General features: G+C 35.2%; 1 protein-coding gene across 2 annotated transcripts in view; it reads left to right on the top strand.

Moving 5' to 3' along the window:
• Positions 1–15,266, top strand: part of ccdc146 (coiled-coil domain containing 146) — a 63,508-nt gene that overhangs the window by 34,015 nt on the left and 14,227 nt on the right. For both annotated transcript variants that reach the window (XM_028450784.1, XM_028450783.1), the window contains exons 11-18: positions 1,096–1,192; positions 3,190–3,282; positions 3,480–3,647; positions 4,542–4,630; positions 5,260–5,424; positions 5,565–5,640; positions 6,972–7,120; positions 7,232–7,460. In XM_028450784.1, coding sequence (XP_028306585.1) covers positions 1,096–1,192; positions 3,190–3,282; positions 3,480–3,647; positions 4,542–4,630; positions 5,260–5,424; positions 5,565–5,640; positions 6,972–7,120; positions 7,232–7,460 — 1,066 coding nt within the window. The remainder of the gene's footprint in view (positions 1–1,095; positions 1,193–3,189; positions 3,283–3,479; positions 3,648–4,541; positions 4,631–5,259; positions 5,425–5,564; positions 5,641–6,971; positions 7,121–7,231; positions 7,461–15,266) is intronic.

The following is a 15,266-nucleotide window of genomic DNA, read 5'->3' as shown; positions in this document are numbered from 1 at the left end:
TTAAGTATATGTACGAGGTTTGAGCACAGTTTAGCATTTGTGTAAAAATATACTCGTTTTTCCAAAAAACTTTGGAAAACTACCTTTGGGGGAGAAAAGAATGCAATTATTTTTATTGATTGTTTAGAAATTCTTCCATGTTCATCATGAACACACTATAACAATAATAATAATAATAATAATAATAATAATAATAATAATAATAATAATAATAAAACTAGAATATTTGCACTTCCTGAAGAAAATGCAAGTGAGGATGCAGGTGCTGGCCTGTGCCACACTGCATTAGCTTAGCAGTAGCAATAATTAGCATTATCTAGCATTGGCTAGCAATAGTATTATTATAGCATTACCTAGCATTAACATTAACTAGCTTTATAATTAGCATTAGCATAGCATTAACATGACATTAGCATAACATTAACCTCGCATTAACATTAGCCTAATGTTAGCATTAACACTAACCTCGCAATAGAATTAGCTTAGCATTAGCACTATCCTAGCAATAGCATTAGTCTAGTATTAGCATTAGCTTAGCATTATCATAGCGTTGATTAGCTTTAGCATTAGTCTAGTATTAGCATTAACATGGCATTGACTAGCTTTAGCATTAGCCTAGTGTTAACATTAGCCTAGTGTTAGCATTAGCCTAGTCTTAGCATTAGCCTAACATTAACACTAACCTAGCATGCCTCCTGCATCCTCACTAATAACTAATTTTATTTAAGGCGCCTTTCAAGGCACCCAAGGTCGCTGCATACAGTAATCAAAGATAAAAACAAGTTAAAAACAAACATAGAACAATAAAATATACAAAAAAAAATAAGGTGGAAAATGATGGAAAGCACAGTTTATCAGAGGGAGTAGGTGAGTGTAAACAGATCGGTTCTTTCAATGAGTGTGGCTTTATTTAAGCTGGACCACACAAGTCAAAGTATTTCTTAGCCACATTCCAAGCCCTGTTGAAAACATTCATATCTGATAAGAATGTATTTTCTTTCAATGGAGCCAGGTTTGAGTTTCAGATGAAGAGTGTAGGAGGCACACACATTTCATGATCATGATAAAAAATTAAATGTTGCCCTATTTCCTCAGGCTGGCCCAAGCCCTTAAAAGGATGGAGCATGCTTTGACCATGGCTACTGAGCAGCTCGGACACTCTCAGTGTATCTACAACGACTTACGAGCACAGGTGGAGTTCTACTGAGGATATATCACTTACTCACTCACTCACTCACATACATGTACATGTCTCCTTTTGGCTTTAGAGGGCAGTTAGATAAGAAGCATTAACAACTAAAATCATCTGACTTGTCTGGGACATTAGTCAGAATATCAATCAATTAATCAACTCCATAAACTTTAAATACCTGACACATTAACTTTGCATGATTTAGTTTTTCACTGATGGAGGTCCCTCAATCATATTTCAGGCGTTTGCATAGCCATGCAAGTATTTCAAGGTTAAGTATGATTATAACCAGCATGTTAAAAGATGAATGGGTCACACAAGTAATGAAGACTCCTCGGGAAGTTTTTAGCACGTTTCACAAGCACTTAGAATTATGAACGTAAAGTAAACATTGCATATTAAGCTTTAGCACAGTCAGTGAATGATGAATACAAGATGGTTGAGTGATGTTTCTTATGTGAATAATTCTCTTAACTCAGTCACTGCCATTGACGTAATATTACGTCAATACAAAATACTGTAAGCAAAACAGTCAACTGTGAGCCAGATAGTACAATAATAATCATTGTGCCATCAAAAGCCTTGTCTCAGTGTTGTTATTTTTTTACGGAAACCAATGTTCAGATGTTGTAGTTATTAATAAAGCAAAAAAAATAGTAAATAGTAATAGTAAAAGCCTGTTTTCTCAGCTTTTTGCTCTGAAACTTGCATTGTTGATGAAAGTAGAGACTTTAATCTTTCAGAATCAGGTGTCAGATTTCAGATTGTCATAGTACAAATAATTCTGTGGGTCTTTAAAAATCTCTAAAACGGCTGGCACTGAGGGGGGTAGAAATTCTGAAAATGGCTGGCACTGAATGAGTTAATGATACATTTTAATCCTCTATTTTAGTCTAAAGGAGTGGTTTCCAACCTTTTTTGGATCATGACTCCATTTTGATATACCAAATTTCTGGCGACCCCAAATGCATTTCTTTCTATAATTAGTTTTGGATCATGTTTATTTGCCAGGATTAGTGCACAAAGTGACAATTTACACTAGTTCAGATATTTTTATACTGTATTTTATTTATTTATGTTATATTCTTTCTGTTTTTTAAACTGCATACTGTTTTAACTAGATTCATATTTGAGAATACAATTGTTTAAGATTGTGTTTTAAATTGGAAAATAATTTATTTTTTAGAATTTTTTTTTTTTTTTTTTTAATCAATTGCTAGAAAATTCAAGCGTCTGGTCTAAAGCAGGGGTCTAAAACACTGGTCTAAAGCAGGGGTTCTCAACTGGTCTCACCCTGGGACCCACATTTTGCCACGGTCATTAAATCACGATCCACTTTTTTTTTAGAATTCAACCAACCAAATTTAGTTTTTCAAAAATAGCTGTTAAAAACAGACATTTTTAATCTTTTTTAAAACATAAATCAATATATTTTCCTGCGCAACATGCATTTCACAGCATGCCTGTAAAAAGAAAAGTTTATTTCAAAATAAAAGATAAGTCCAACATGAGAGACCAGCTGTCCGCGACCCACCAGTTGAGAATCACTGTCCTAAAGGATTACAAGGAATACTTCAGTGATCATCAGGCACATTTAAATCTGTAGCCACAATAAGATATCAGACATTGTTTTTATTTATTAGTGAATCCTAAGAACAAACTGGTGTAGTTCCAATGGTCCTCAGAGAACCACCACTTCTATTATTTATAGGAATGAATTTAAGGCAGCGTTACTGAATCCAGAGCTGGGGAAAGCCTGTGGGACTGCCAGAGACATGGTATTAGTTTTTCAGCGAGCATTTGATGTAATATTTAAAATGCACTGACTGAATACGATGTGGAGTTTGCACTTGATCCTTACTGTCTCCCTTTGCCATAAGTAATAAAGTACTGTAGGTCAGCACATACAGAGAACTATTTCTGAATTTTCTAAACATTGTATGACAAATTAAAGGTTGTGGTGTGTAGTAAATATGAAATTTGTTGTGGATTTCCAGTTAAATGCCATCCCTAAAAGAGAGGCCAGTTTACAGCAAAGAATGGAGCTGCAGAAAGAGGTGGATGCTCTTAAAGAGGGCTTTTTAAAACAGGTACTGTTTCTAGTGATCTTTTATTCTTCTTCGTAATTCAACCAGTGTTTTTTTTTTTTATTTGAAATCCATTATAACCTCTGTATCTTCACAAATAAAGGTCAAAACACAAAACACTGCCCATTTTCCTGTCAGTAGTCCCACAGAGCGATGAGGTGTTTAACCTGAAATTGGCTTTTAATTTGTTACTCTTCCAGCTCTTTGTGGCTGAGGAGCAGGGCCAAAAGGAACAGCAGTACGGGATGATTCAGGAGCTGCTAAAGCAGTCAAACCGCCTCCGAGAGAAGCTCCATAACCTCAGATGTCTGACACAGATTAAAGCAGAGGAGAGAGGCCAGAAGCACCGTGAATTGCTCCGAGCTCAGGTGTAAAAAAACACATTGGCATTGTTAGTGTGTTCGTAGACCTGGAGATTTCACAAAAAGTTATGTTCAAGACTTCAAAGGGGAGGAAAATAAATGGTAAAGAGTGTAATTGCTCACTGTGGGAACAACAGTACAATTTGGTATTTATTTGGGAATCATTGGGCTGTGTCCAAAAACTCATAAAGGAGTTTCAAAGTAAATTAATAATTATATAATAATAAGTTATAAGTAACTTTTGGTCACTTCACGCGTGGCAACAAAGAAAAGCTCTTCTGTGTCAGTAAGCGGTACCAGGTTTTGGAACAGTTTGTGTGTGGAAATAACAAAATGTCTGAATTTAAAGCAATTTAAACGTAAATACATGAAACGTATCTTCTCTAAGCATAAGTGTTAAAGGGATAAAATTCAAAATAGGTGTGTATGTAAGGACAGATGAATGTATAGTGGATTACATGAATTGTATAATTATATAGATATATATCAATGAATTATGTTCCTTTTTATAGTGCAAATGGTTGTATAGTATAAAAAGATTATTGCATAGAAATAAAGTGTAGTACTAGATATTACAAGGGGTAGGATCATATATCATATTTGGTATACAGGCTTCACGTGAAGGATTTTGTAACCATTTATTCTCACTTTGCTTTGTTTGATTAAAAAAAATCATTATTATTTTCATTGTGGTAAATACACTGTTGTTGTGTTCATGTTCGAAATAAAAATTAAATCAATAAACAAACAAAGACAACAACAACAACATTGTAAATGCATTGCAGTAGTTGTCCGTTTAATACTAATTATAACCTTTTTTGGGGATGATTTTCTTGTTTTTCACTCAGTTATAGCCTCATTCATTACAATGTACCTTGTTCTGTATAAATTTACCCACAGGAACTGAACCAGCTCATCCAACAGGAGCTCAGAGAGAAAGAGTTGATCATCATGGACCAACACAAGCTGAACTCTGTGCTGCAGCGCAGGTTGTTTGAATCTAGTTTTTCTAATGTGGGCATCAGTGATGCTGCAAATATTATGAATATTGTGAATAGTTGACTGTTGGTAGTCAAAACACTAAACCTTTTCATCACCTGTTTTACTATGATCCGTCTTTAATTTTCTCTCTAAATTTGAACAAAATACCAGTATATTCTTTTAAAATTAAAAATGTATGAAATGTTTTAAATATACAGAAGATTTGAGGTTCATTAAAGTTAGCTAAATTTAGATTAGGTGTAATACTTGTTAATCAGCTCTTAATCATTTGAATCTTCTGTTATCTCTTTCATTCAAGAATTCTATTGGGCACATTCTGCTTTGCCAAACCAAAAATTGTGTATATACATGAAACTAAAGCCATGTAAAGCTTATATTATCTTCTATGTTCAGGAACCTTTATTTTCTAAAGCAAATGTCAATGAAAATGGATGTACCTAGCGTATGTTTGTTTTTTTTAGCATTTTTCCAAGAACTCACGTACAACCTGAAATGAAAGTGCTTTATATTATAATATCTCAAACTGTGGCTGTAGAAAATGAGACATGCTTTCCAACATTGTAAACTAATTGAAAATATGATAATTTTGGTACCCATCTGTGCCTTCTCTTTGTAGAATATCTCAGTATTCTAAACTGTGCGCTATGATGATGGAGGAGAAGAGGAAGTATGTCAATCTGAAGGAGATCACCTCACACACCGTCACAGAGTTGGCGGAGCAGATAAAAATATTGGAAAATGAAATTGAAATCCAACAGTCTTTTGTCATCAACAAGGAGAGGTTTGTCTAAACTCTTGCCCTGATCAGATTCTTTTCAACAGTGAGTAATTTCTTTCGAGAATGCAAATATACTGTTAATTCTGTATTTTAGTTTAGTATTGTTTATTTTAAATATTTTTTTTTTCTTCAATATTTTTCAGATCTTGTACTAAAGTTTCTATGAAGATCTCCAGCAGCACCAAAGCGCGGGACAAACTACGCAATGACATTTCAAAGGTTTAGAAACACACTTATGCACACAACCTGGATTGAGTCAAGTGTCAAAAATGTCTTGTCATACAGTACCGGTACATTGAAAAACATGCAAATATGGAATTTTGGTGTACATTGCTCTAATTGTGTGACTATACACACTTTTAAGCAGTTTATTATAATTTAAAAATGCACATTTTGGAGAAACATTGCTTGGAAATGCTGGTGTAAAAGCGATCCTGAAGCACAGTTAGAGCAGAAATATAATGATGAATGAGGAACAAAGCTGTGGGCTATGTATACCTTTTGTTGAGGTTGGCAAGTGGTTGTCTGGTATTTGTTTAATTTTTCTGTCCTTGAAAAAGCACTCAAGTCATTGAGGCCACATACTTTAGCCCACAATGGTGTATAAAGCCTTTGTCTACTGTGTAAGCTCTCCAAAAACTCTGAGGGGGAGGCATTGCATTGTGCTTTAGCACTGCACAATGAAGCAATGTAGCTATGATTGTATAATGTGATAAGAGCCCAGTTATTTCTGTGTGTAAGGAAACAATTTGGATCTAAAATGGAAGCAAAGGTCTCCAAAAACCTTGGATACCAATCTGGATTACAAACATGGATTAAACATGGATTTAAAATTTGTATTAGGTCGGTTAGTGGATGTTTTGCTAGTATAAATAAAACTACAATATATATTTACAAGTATAATTCTTGGTGTGTAAATGTGTGATGGCTTTGCTTTGAAACATTTCAAAGATAATTCACACTTTACAACTTTATCAATTCTGTCTTCATTTAAGTTTTTTTTTTTTTTTTTTTTTTTTTTTAAAAAGTAATGTACCTCCAGCACAGTTGTTAATTTCTTTACAATTTTCATTAACAAGTACGTATACACATATCTGGTACTGTATTTAAGAGTTTTTAGGCTTGTTCGAGAAGCATTTATTTATTTATTTTAAATTGTCAAATTGCAAATTTACAAATCAGTAAAACAACGTAATGGGAACAAACATCACTAGTACAGAATAAAGCAAATACAGGTGTCACATTATGTCACTTGGGGGTAGAGGAAATAATTACTCATACAAAAGCACAGTTCTGTCACATAAATATTTATGTAATAATTTAACTCAATTTAGAAAATATTTTGATTTATTAATATGGAATTTTGCTATTCATATTATAAGATTAATGAAGAAAGATATTGATTTATTTTTTGTTTTCAAGGATAAAATTTGGCGTTATGAATGTAGAGTGTGTGTGTGTGTGTGTGTGTGTGTGTGTGTGTGTGTGTGTGTGTGTGTGTGTGTGTGTGTGTGTGTGTGTGTGTGTGTGTGTGTGGTAACAACTTTAAGGTCAGCTGGAGGCTAACACAGATGTGTCAAGAGAGTGAGGACAGCAAACGGGAACGGATGAAACTTAACCAAACAATAAAACTTCAGGAGGAAACACTTCTGGAAATAAACAAGGATCATGAAACCGCCATAGGACAACGTAATTCTCTGTATGTTCATCACTTAAAGCTGGCTTGACCTTCTTGAACTACAAACAGATGCCCTTTTAAAAAAACAACTTTGTGTCATTTTTTTTTATGTTTCCCTACACTGTTTTTTAGAGGAATTCAGCTTCTTGAGCACGATGACGTGTTATTCAACTACAATAAAAAGTTGGCCACCCAAGAAGCAGCCATTATTAAGGGTAACATGACTCTGGAAACCCTGCAGAACGACATGAACGACTTACAGTTGGCGATCAAAGAGAAGAAGAGACAGATTGTTCTCAAGACGAATGAGATGCTTCACGGGAGAGAGCTGGAGGATGAGATCACCATGCTGCAGATAGAGGTAGAGTAACATATTTTCATTGTACCATTATGCTCTCACTCATCAAAACAATAAAGTCATCTTAGCAGCTTTCAAAACGTACCAATTGCAAGAAAAGTTTAAAATTGTTGATTGTGCTCCAGCTTATGGGATGCTTGAAATATTTTAGATCTTCGATAAGCCTTTTCACCCTCTGGAACTGTACATACGTGACCTGGGGGGGTCATAGGTCGAGAGGGATATGAACGTAAACAAGCTTGTTCACGTTGTTGATAGTTCCAACCTAACAGCGTTTGTAATTTTATTCCAGAGATCTTTAGTGTTTTAATAGTGTTTATATTAATCATATTACACATTCATACATGAGGAGGGACAAGGGCTTTCCGCTGAAGCCACTTTCGGCCGATCCGAATTCCCTCATTTCCACACAGGTGACCCCTGATGCACAAAAATACCGACTTCCTGTGTCTCCAGTGGGTGGAAATCGGACTCTACCCAGGAATGATGCTCATATCCAAGCACTTTTGTAAAACCGATGAGAGAAGCAGTTTTAAAGCGATAGACCTCCTCTGTTTCCACATTTCAAGCTTTTAACTTGTGATTGTGTATTGTTTTTCTGTATTTACCTTTAATATCGTTAGTTTCTTTTTTTGATTTGTGTAATTGTTTTAACAACTGTAACGTGTCTTTGAGTTTTTAAAAAACGCTTATATATAAAAATATCATTATTGATGGGACAAGTGAGATTTTCTAGTGTGAAAAGGACAGCATGAGTTCTCATTTTGAAAAGGTAAATTTATGAGCTACACCATTCACTAAACAGGTCCATGATTATTTTATTATTTTAATTCAATTTACAAAAAGTGCACAAGATGGACACTAAACAGGTCGATAAGCGAAACCGCACTGATCAGCTGATTGGTCATAGTTTAAAAGCCAGAAAAAACTTTCAGCTCGTTTGCAGCATTAGCTTTAGCAGCTAACTCTGCATTTCTGCCTTGGAGACCGATACCACGTTTCCGCAAAAATCTTTCAAGAAATCAATGCTCTAACGGTAAAAATAATCTAAATCTTTGTCAGACTCGCTGTCAGCGTTTTTCCCTCTTGACCATTGAACTCGCGTGCGAGAACTGAACGAGAGCGATTTTTCCCAGAGTGTTAAAAAGCTTATAGACTCCCTCATTATAATTGTTTTTGTGAAAAACAATAATGATAACGTTTTTATGATAGACTCGAACACCCACTACTCCTCTCCCACGATGTCTTTCTTCACTGCTTCTCATTAGGACATGAAACGCTTTCGGTCTATCTTATGTTCAATTAAACAGCTGTATGTATGACTGTATGTGTTGCATGAAATGTTTCTTTTCTATTTATGTAATTGTTAGTTAGGCCTATGGAGTGGATGAGTGTCTGACTTTCCTCGTACACTATTTTGTTTCAGCAAACACAGACATTCAGACTTGGTGGACATTGATGGAGGTATTAGATTTTGCCATGATCAGGTTAAAGGCCAGTAGAGGCTAGCAGAATTAGCTTGAAGGTAAACACAATCCAGTGGCAGGGGACACATTACCTACATCAGTGCTTCTCTGAATCTGAATCTCAAAGTTTTTTAGCTCAAATACCCCCTTTCTGTTATTTGTGAATCCAGGTACCCCTACAACACTTTTCCTAAGAAAACGATTAACTATTTAAAAACAACTATAGAGCGTAATGATGGAATGAACGAGTGATGACACACATTTCAAAGAATCTCAATTTGTAAATAAATGGAAAGAAATTATATTTAGTGCAGTGGTTCCTAACCATTTTTTGGATTGACCCCCATTTTAATATGATTTAATGTTTTTTTAGAATTAGTTTTTGTATTTCACAGTGAAAATAAAAAAAATACAGTTGGTTAAGTTTGTGTGTTGTTTTAATTAAAAGAAAAATAATAATTAAAATTTCAAAACATTTCAAAAATCTATTTTTATTTTTCAGAAATTTCAGGGGACTCCATATGGGGTCCCGACCCCGATGTTGAAAAGCACTGATTTAGCGCCTCCTAAATAGATTTATTTTTACAGTTCATCATATCTGGTTATATCACGCCTGGGGTGGGACAGAGACTCACACTTTATTTGTTAATTTTCCACTCTCATTTCCCGTAGGGGTACACGTACCTCCATTTGAGAAACACTAACCTACATGATATGTGTGCCTATACTGAGGTGCACCCAGGACACTTTTTTCCCTGTTTATTTTTAGACAAATCAAATTAATGTGTATCGTGAATTTCATATACAAGGGAATTAGTTGAACTTTACATGTTTAAAAGTGCAACACAAAACATTAAATCAGAATAAAATGATTAAAAAAAATGTCCCTCTGTCCAAAGCAATGGTCGCTTTAGTTGGGAACTATATTTAGTTTTAGTGTATATTATATGCTATTCTGCTATGTGATCCAACAGTGCTCTCAATACTAATGGATTAGCATCTTGTGAACACGCCTTGATGATCATAGAGCTCTTGATATTCTTACACATAGATTTGCTCATCGAGGCCATATTTGGAGTCTTGTGTCCACATTTTTCCAGCAGCAGCAGTCTATGGTGAGGACGTGGCTCAGCACAGTGGATCTGGGAGAGATTAGACCCGTCACTTATTTCTCCCGGCTGTGAACAGATGATAAACACTGTGTTTTGCTGCGCTTTCCCCCCTGAAATATAAAGATTGTTTGTTTTTTCCAGCAGTGCTTAAAGCCACTGCTCTGTTAGCTCACTAAAACCTTTCAGTGATAATCGACAATGTTGAAATACCACGTTGCGTCTATGTGATATTTGCTCATGAGTGGGTGTGTGCTTTTTTACAGCTGGGACTTTGGAGGTCATTTTTCAGAGTTATGAATTTCAAAGTCAGAACTCCAAAACAATCAGTGAAGTGGAACTGCTCCAGAAGACAATGCATTACAGCAGTTCAGATGCAGAACACACCACTAATGAGCTCATCTCACTTTTGAGTTCCATTCTCAGCTGTATCCCATAATAAGCCTTTTGAACTGCTCTGGTAAACATGCTGAGAAGGAAAGCTCTCTGAACATCCCCTGTTGTTAAAGTTCATCTCACCTTTGAGATTGACCACACTCAGGATTAGTACATGTGTATTTAAAAGTTTAGTCTTCAAAGGATGTTCTCTTCGTCTATGAACATATTCTAGTGGGTAAACATAGCAAATGGGCTCAATAATTGAATCTGGACATTTTTTTTCTGGGATTACTTGCCTGAATTCAGCATATACTGTATTTCTCTTTTCAGCACTTATTCTTTCATCAGTTTTATTCTGTTGAGCTGTAAGAGCAATGTGCTCATTAGTGTGACCTGAGGAACCAACGGCTCTTGCTGAATAAACCCAAACCACTGGCAAATAATAAATATTTCTTAACAATTACACACAACTACTGTAAATAGTAGAAACATATAAATACGGGGTTATGATTTGTAACAGAACAGTGCACAACAAAAACATGCCGTGTCTTGGGTTCGTTGCAGCTCGGGATAAGAGTGAGTGATGTGGCTTCACTGCTAGACTGGACCTTTCTTATCTTAGTCTTGTTCTCTTTCCGATGGAGGGAGTGTTGGAGCAGATATCTCTGTGCTGCTCTTTTGTCAAAAAACAACAAAAAAAACAGCTCTTCTTTCTTTCCCCATCTGTTTTGTCCTGCTGGTGTTTATCTCTTGCAACAACAGGCCTTGTTGGTACCATTAATTTATCATTATTCTGATGGTATAATGTTTCTCCCATCAATAGTTTATTCAGCCTTCGCCTTTTTGTTGTTGTCGTGTTTATCCGTAGCTCTTGTTTGTTGTGTTCCCTGCCATTAAATATTCACTTACTCTTTTTTTGTCAACACTGCCCTCCAATTAATTATATATTTCCTATCCTACATCATTTTAAAGCTATTTCTATGTCCATTATTGAACTGATGACAACATTATCTTCACAAATATGGAACTGATGACATTATTTTGCTGTTTCATACAAGATTTACCCTTTAGTACAAACATTTAGTTGATATTTTACAAGGCAATAATACTTTTTTTCTGATCAGAATGGTGGAGTACAGAAAGAAACTAAAATTTCAGTAAATGTTTGACTCTTTGTTTGTACCTGTCAACCCATAAACCCTTATTTTCTGTTCAAAATTCATACTAACATGTTGAGGGAGGGAATCCCAATATTTAATGTATATATTCCTTGATATATGAATGAAATCTCTCATCTGGTAAGAGTGCCATAACAATTAGCAATTGTTTGAATTTGCAATGTTTCTTTGGAAAATATAGCCTACAATCCGACTAATGAATGTGTCTCATTTCCACCTCAGCATACTGTATATACAAACATTTAATAACAGAAACACACACATTGCTATGAAACCTAAAGCTGGTTTCTACCATGTTGTCATGAGAGAATTTCCACCAACAATTTGGAAAAACAGTATACAACAAAATAAACTGTTTTGAAGGTAGATTAATCTGTAGTAATTTACCAGTAGGCCCAACCAACCTCTTTGGAACTTGTAACAATCCATATTAAATATATATATATATATATATATATATATATATATATATATATATATATATATATATATACACTAGCGTGTATAAATCTAGTGCGTCTTTATTTATTCAGCACTTTAAACAAACACAAGGGGGATCAGTGCTGTGATTAGTGATGAAAAACAACTAAAAGAACAATAACATTCAGTATATTTACATACAGCAAACCAAATACATTTCTTAGTCAAATAGTTAGGGTGGGATGACACACTGTGTTTACGATACAATACACCAATGGGCTCGCAATAACAATAAGATAGAGCATTATTGAAAAGAAAAAAATAGGTTTTGGAAAAATAACCATGCTTTTATTTGACTTTAACTCTGGACATACAGTACTTACATTCTTACACTGGGTATGACCTTTTAACTCAATGGGAATATGAAAAATGTAAAGAAACCATAACAATCTGGTGTGTAATAGATTGTGTGCATTTCTTTTTATCTGACAAACCAGGTAGGTACAGTTACCAAACTGTACCAATCACTGCACCATATACAGGTATAGTTATGGGTAATGCTGGTTACTGGGTCAAGCAGCTTCAAAATACATGGACTGGTGAAAACTGCGTATTGTTCTCTTTTCCTCCAAACTAGAGCTAAAATCAGTCTTCAAAAGTTGGACCAACATGGTCATAACCTGGTATATTAGGTACAATCCAAACCCGTCCAAACCAAATTAAGTAGATTATATGTGGGAACCCATTACAGCCCGATGCTTTTCAAATCTGTGCACTCTCACAGCTCAAGAACAAGTACTGGTATATGTTTTTAAACATAATTTATTCATTTTCCAGAGGTCAGTCTTCGATTCACCCTCAACATCTAATTGTGCGTCTTTCTCGTACTCGTCGAAAAGCATCACCTGACTTTCCATTTACCTCGCAGTGCCCAACCCGAATCCTTGTAAAATGATAGAAATTAAGACTCAACTCCGCCCGTTGGATCCTGCCAAGTTCAGGCAAAGATCTTCAGCTCTACTCCAAACAGAACTACATCAATATGTAGTGTTATGCAAAGTATAAAGCACCACATATCGAGGCGAAGTCAGATGGAGTTTGTCAGGAATTTAGTTTTCTTTCCTGCACGTATACTTAGACGAGACAGGGGGTCCTTAATGGACTCGTGAGCACAGATTTATAGCTGCGTGCATGTGTTTTCAACTGTTTTAAAAACACTATTGTATCCAGCAGAGCTGTGAGATCGTGCTGAGATGTTTAATTCTGTGTAACCCAATTCTAATTCATGGTACTTTGCTCACCCAGACTTGCATCCATGACTGGTGGTGTAATACGCCATCTGTTTGTTCATCCATCCGCCCATTTAGCCCTCCAGTCATTCAATTTTTTTTCCCTGTGCACTATGTGTAAATAGCAAATCATTTTCTAAATCACACCTTTCCCTCATACAGCCTTCTGGCTCCCCCGGGTACAAAAAGTGAATCATGTGGATTTCTTCTTTTCGCAGGCCGCTTGCCAACTCGATTCATTCTCCCTGCAAATTCAATCCCTGTGCCTTTCTGTCGATTTATCATATATATTGTGTATTTGTATTCATCTGTGACCGTTTTATCTGTTCATTACAGATGGACCCCCCTCTCCCTTCGATGGGAAATTTTGACAAAGATAGATCGAGCCATCTGTGAGACTATTGAAGTTCAATATACTCCGAGGTTTTCATTTGCTTTGAGGAATTTTAATTGCAGTAGAATAGACAGAGGTTGGTGACGAATTGTAAATTTACTTCTTGTTGATGACTTGCTAACGCGTTGATACCTCCGACACTTTAAGGTGTGTACGTGTTCAGATCTATGCTGTATTAAGTAGAGCAAAATGTTGTTAAATGTCTTTCTAATCGCCTGCTTCAGCTGGATTCTGCCGCGTGTACTTGTGTGAAGGGAAATTTATTAAAGGGTGTGGTTGGAGACTGACTGCGTCCCTGTGGGAGTGATTCACAGTGTTTGCCTGTTTCTCTCCAAAAGTCCTTGTCCAAAATATCAGGAGCTTATTACCAAGGGAAACCCACTGTAGATTTATTTTGACTGTGTGAAGGGGGATTTCTGTAATCAGCAAGTGAGAAACTGGAGTCAGACAGGTCAAGAGCAGGCAAATAAAACGGGGGAAAAAAAGCTTTTTTTCTGTGACGTCTGAGACTCAATAACATCAGAGCAAAGGTTTTTTTTTCAGTTCAGTTTCCTTTTGAGACATTGAACTGAAATATCAGCATGATTAAAGCTCTTTGGACACTGTATTAGGCTATTGAATATACTGACTAATTCCATTTCATGGTTGGTGGCATCTATGTCAAGAATCACTAATGAAAGTAGTTGTTTTCTTTCCACTGACATCTCAAAGGTAAATGGAAAGAATCATATTTAAAGTTGTTTACCTTGCAGCAGAGCTTTGCAGTCGAATTACAGAAATACATTCACTTTTCAGAATCAGAATCTAAAAGTTTCTTTGCACATACAGGGAATTTGTGGCATAATAAATACAGAAATATCAACAATGTGAAGCAGTGTTAATGAATATATTTACAGTGCAATGGAAAGAAAAGAGAAAAAAGATTAGTGATATAATAGGCAAATTTTAGGCAAAGCCAGGATATATACAGAAAAATAATAGCAAACCCATAACAATACAATTCTGAGAGAAAAGAGAGTGCAGCGACATTGTATATTAAAAATAGAACAAATTATGTCTTCAAATGTTTTATTTTTAGTGCATAGTTTATACAGGTCAGTTACAGTCTCAAGTACAATATGTTTAAGTAATAATATAATCTGCTTTAATAAAAAATGTTAACCCCGAATATATTGTCTTTGTTTTAGTATTTATTGCTTTTAACATTCAAAACTGCTTTTTAATGCACAATTTACTGTTAAATCAGCAGCTGTTTTAAAATTTAAAAGTAACATCTTCCTACATTAGCAACACATTAAGAATAGATTTATTTTACCAGAGCTTACTGGGTCACGATACGATATTAGCGCGATATAGCGATTTATCACAATATTCTGCCCAGTTATTATCAATATATAGAGAAAAAAAATCAAGTTGCTGTATATGTTCATTAGAAGATATTGATCATTCAGAGAACAAATTCAGTCAAAACTATTTGCTTAAAAACATCCTATGTATTTATTATTAGTGTTTTTGCACATTTTCACTGAAAAAAAGAAAATGCAGTGTTACTGCCATCATTAAATAAAGTGCAAC

The sequence above is a fragment of the Gouania willdenowi genome, chromosome 6, assembly GCF_900634775.1.
Source record: "Gouania willdenowi chromosome 6, fGouWil2.1, whole genome shotgun sequence".
NCBI classification, from domain to species: domain Eukaryota; kingdom Metazoa; phylum Chordata; class Actinopteri; order Blenniiformes; family Gobiesocidae; genus Gouania; species Gouania willdenowi.
This window is presented reverse-complemented; position numbering and strand designations above follow the sequence as displayed.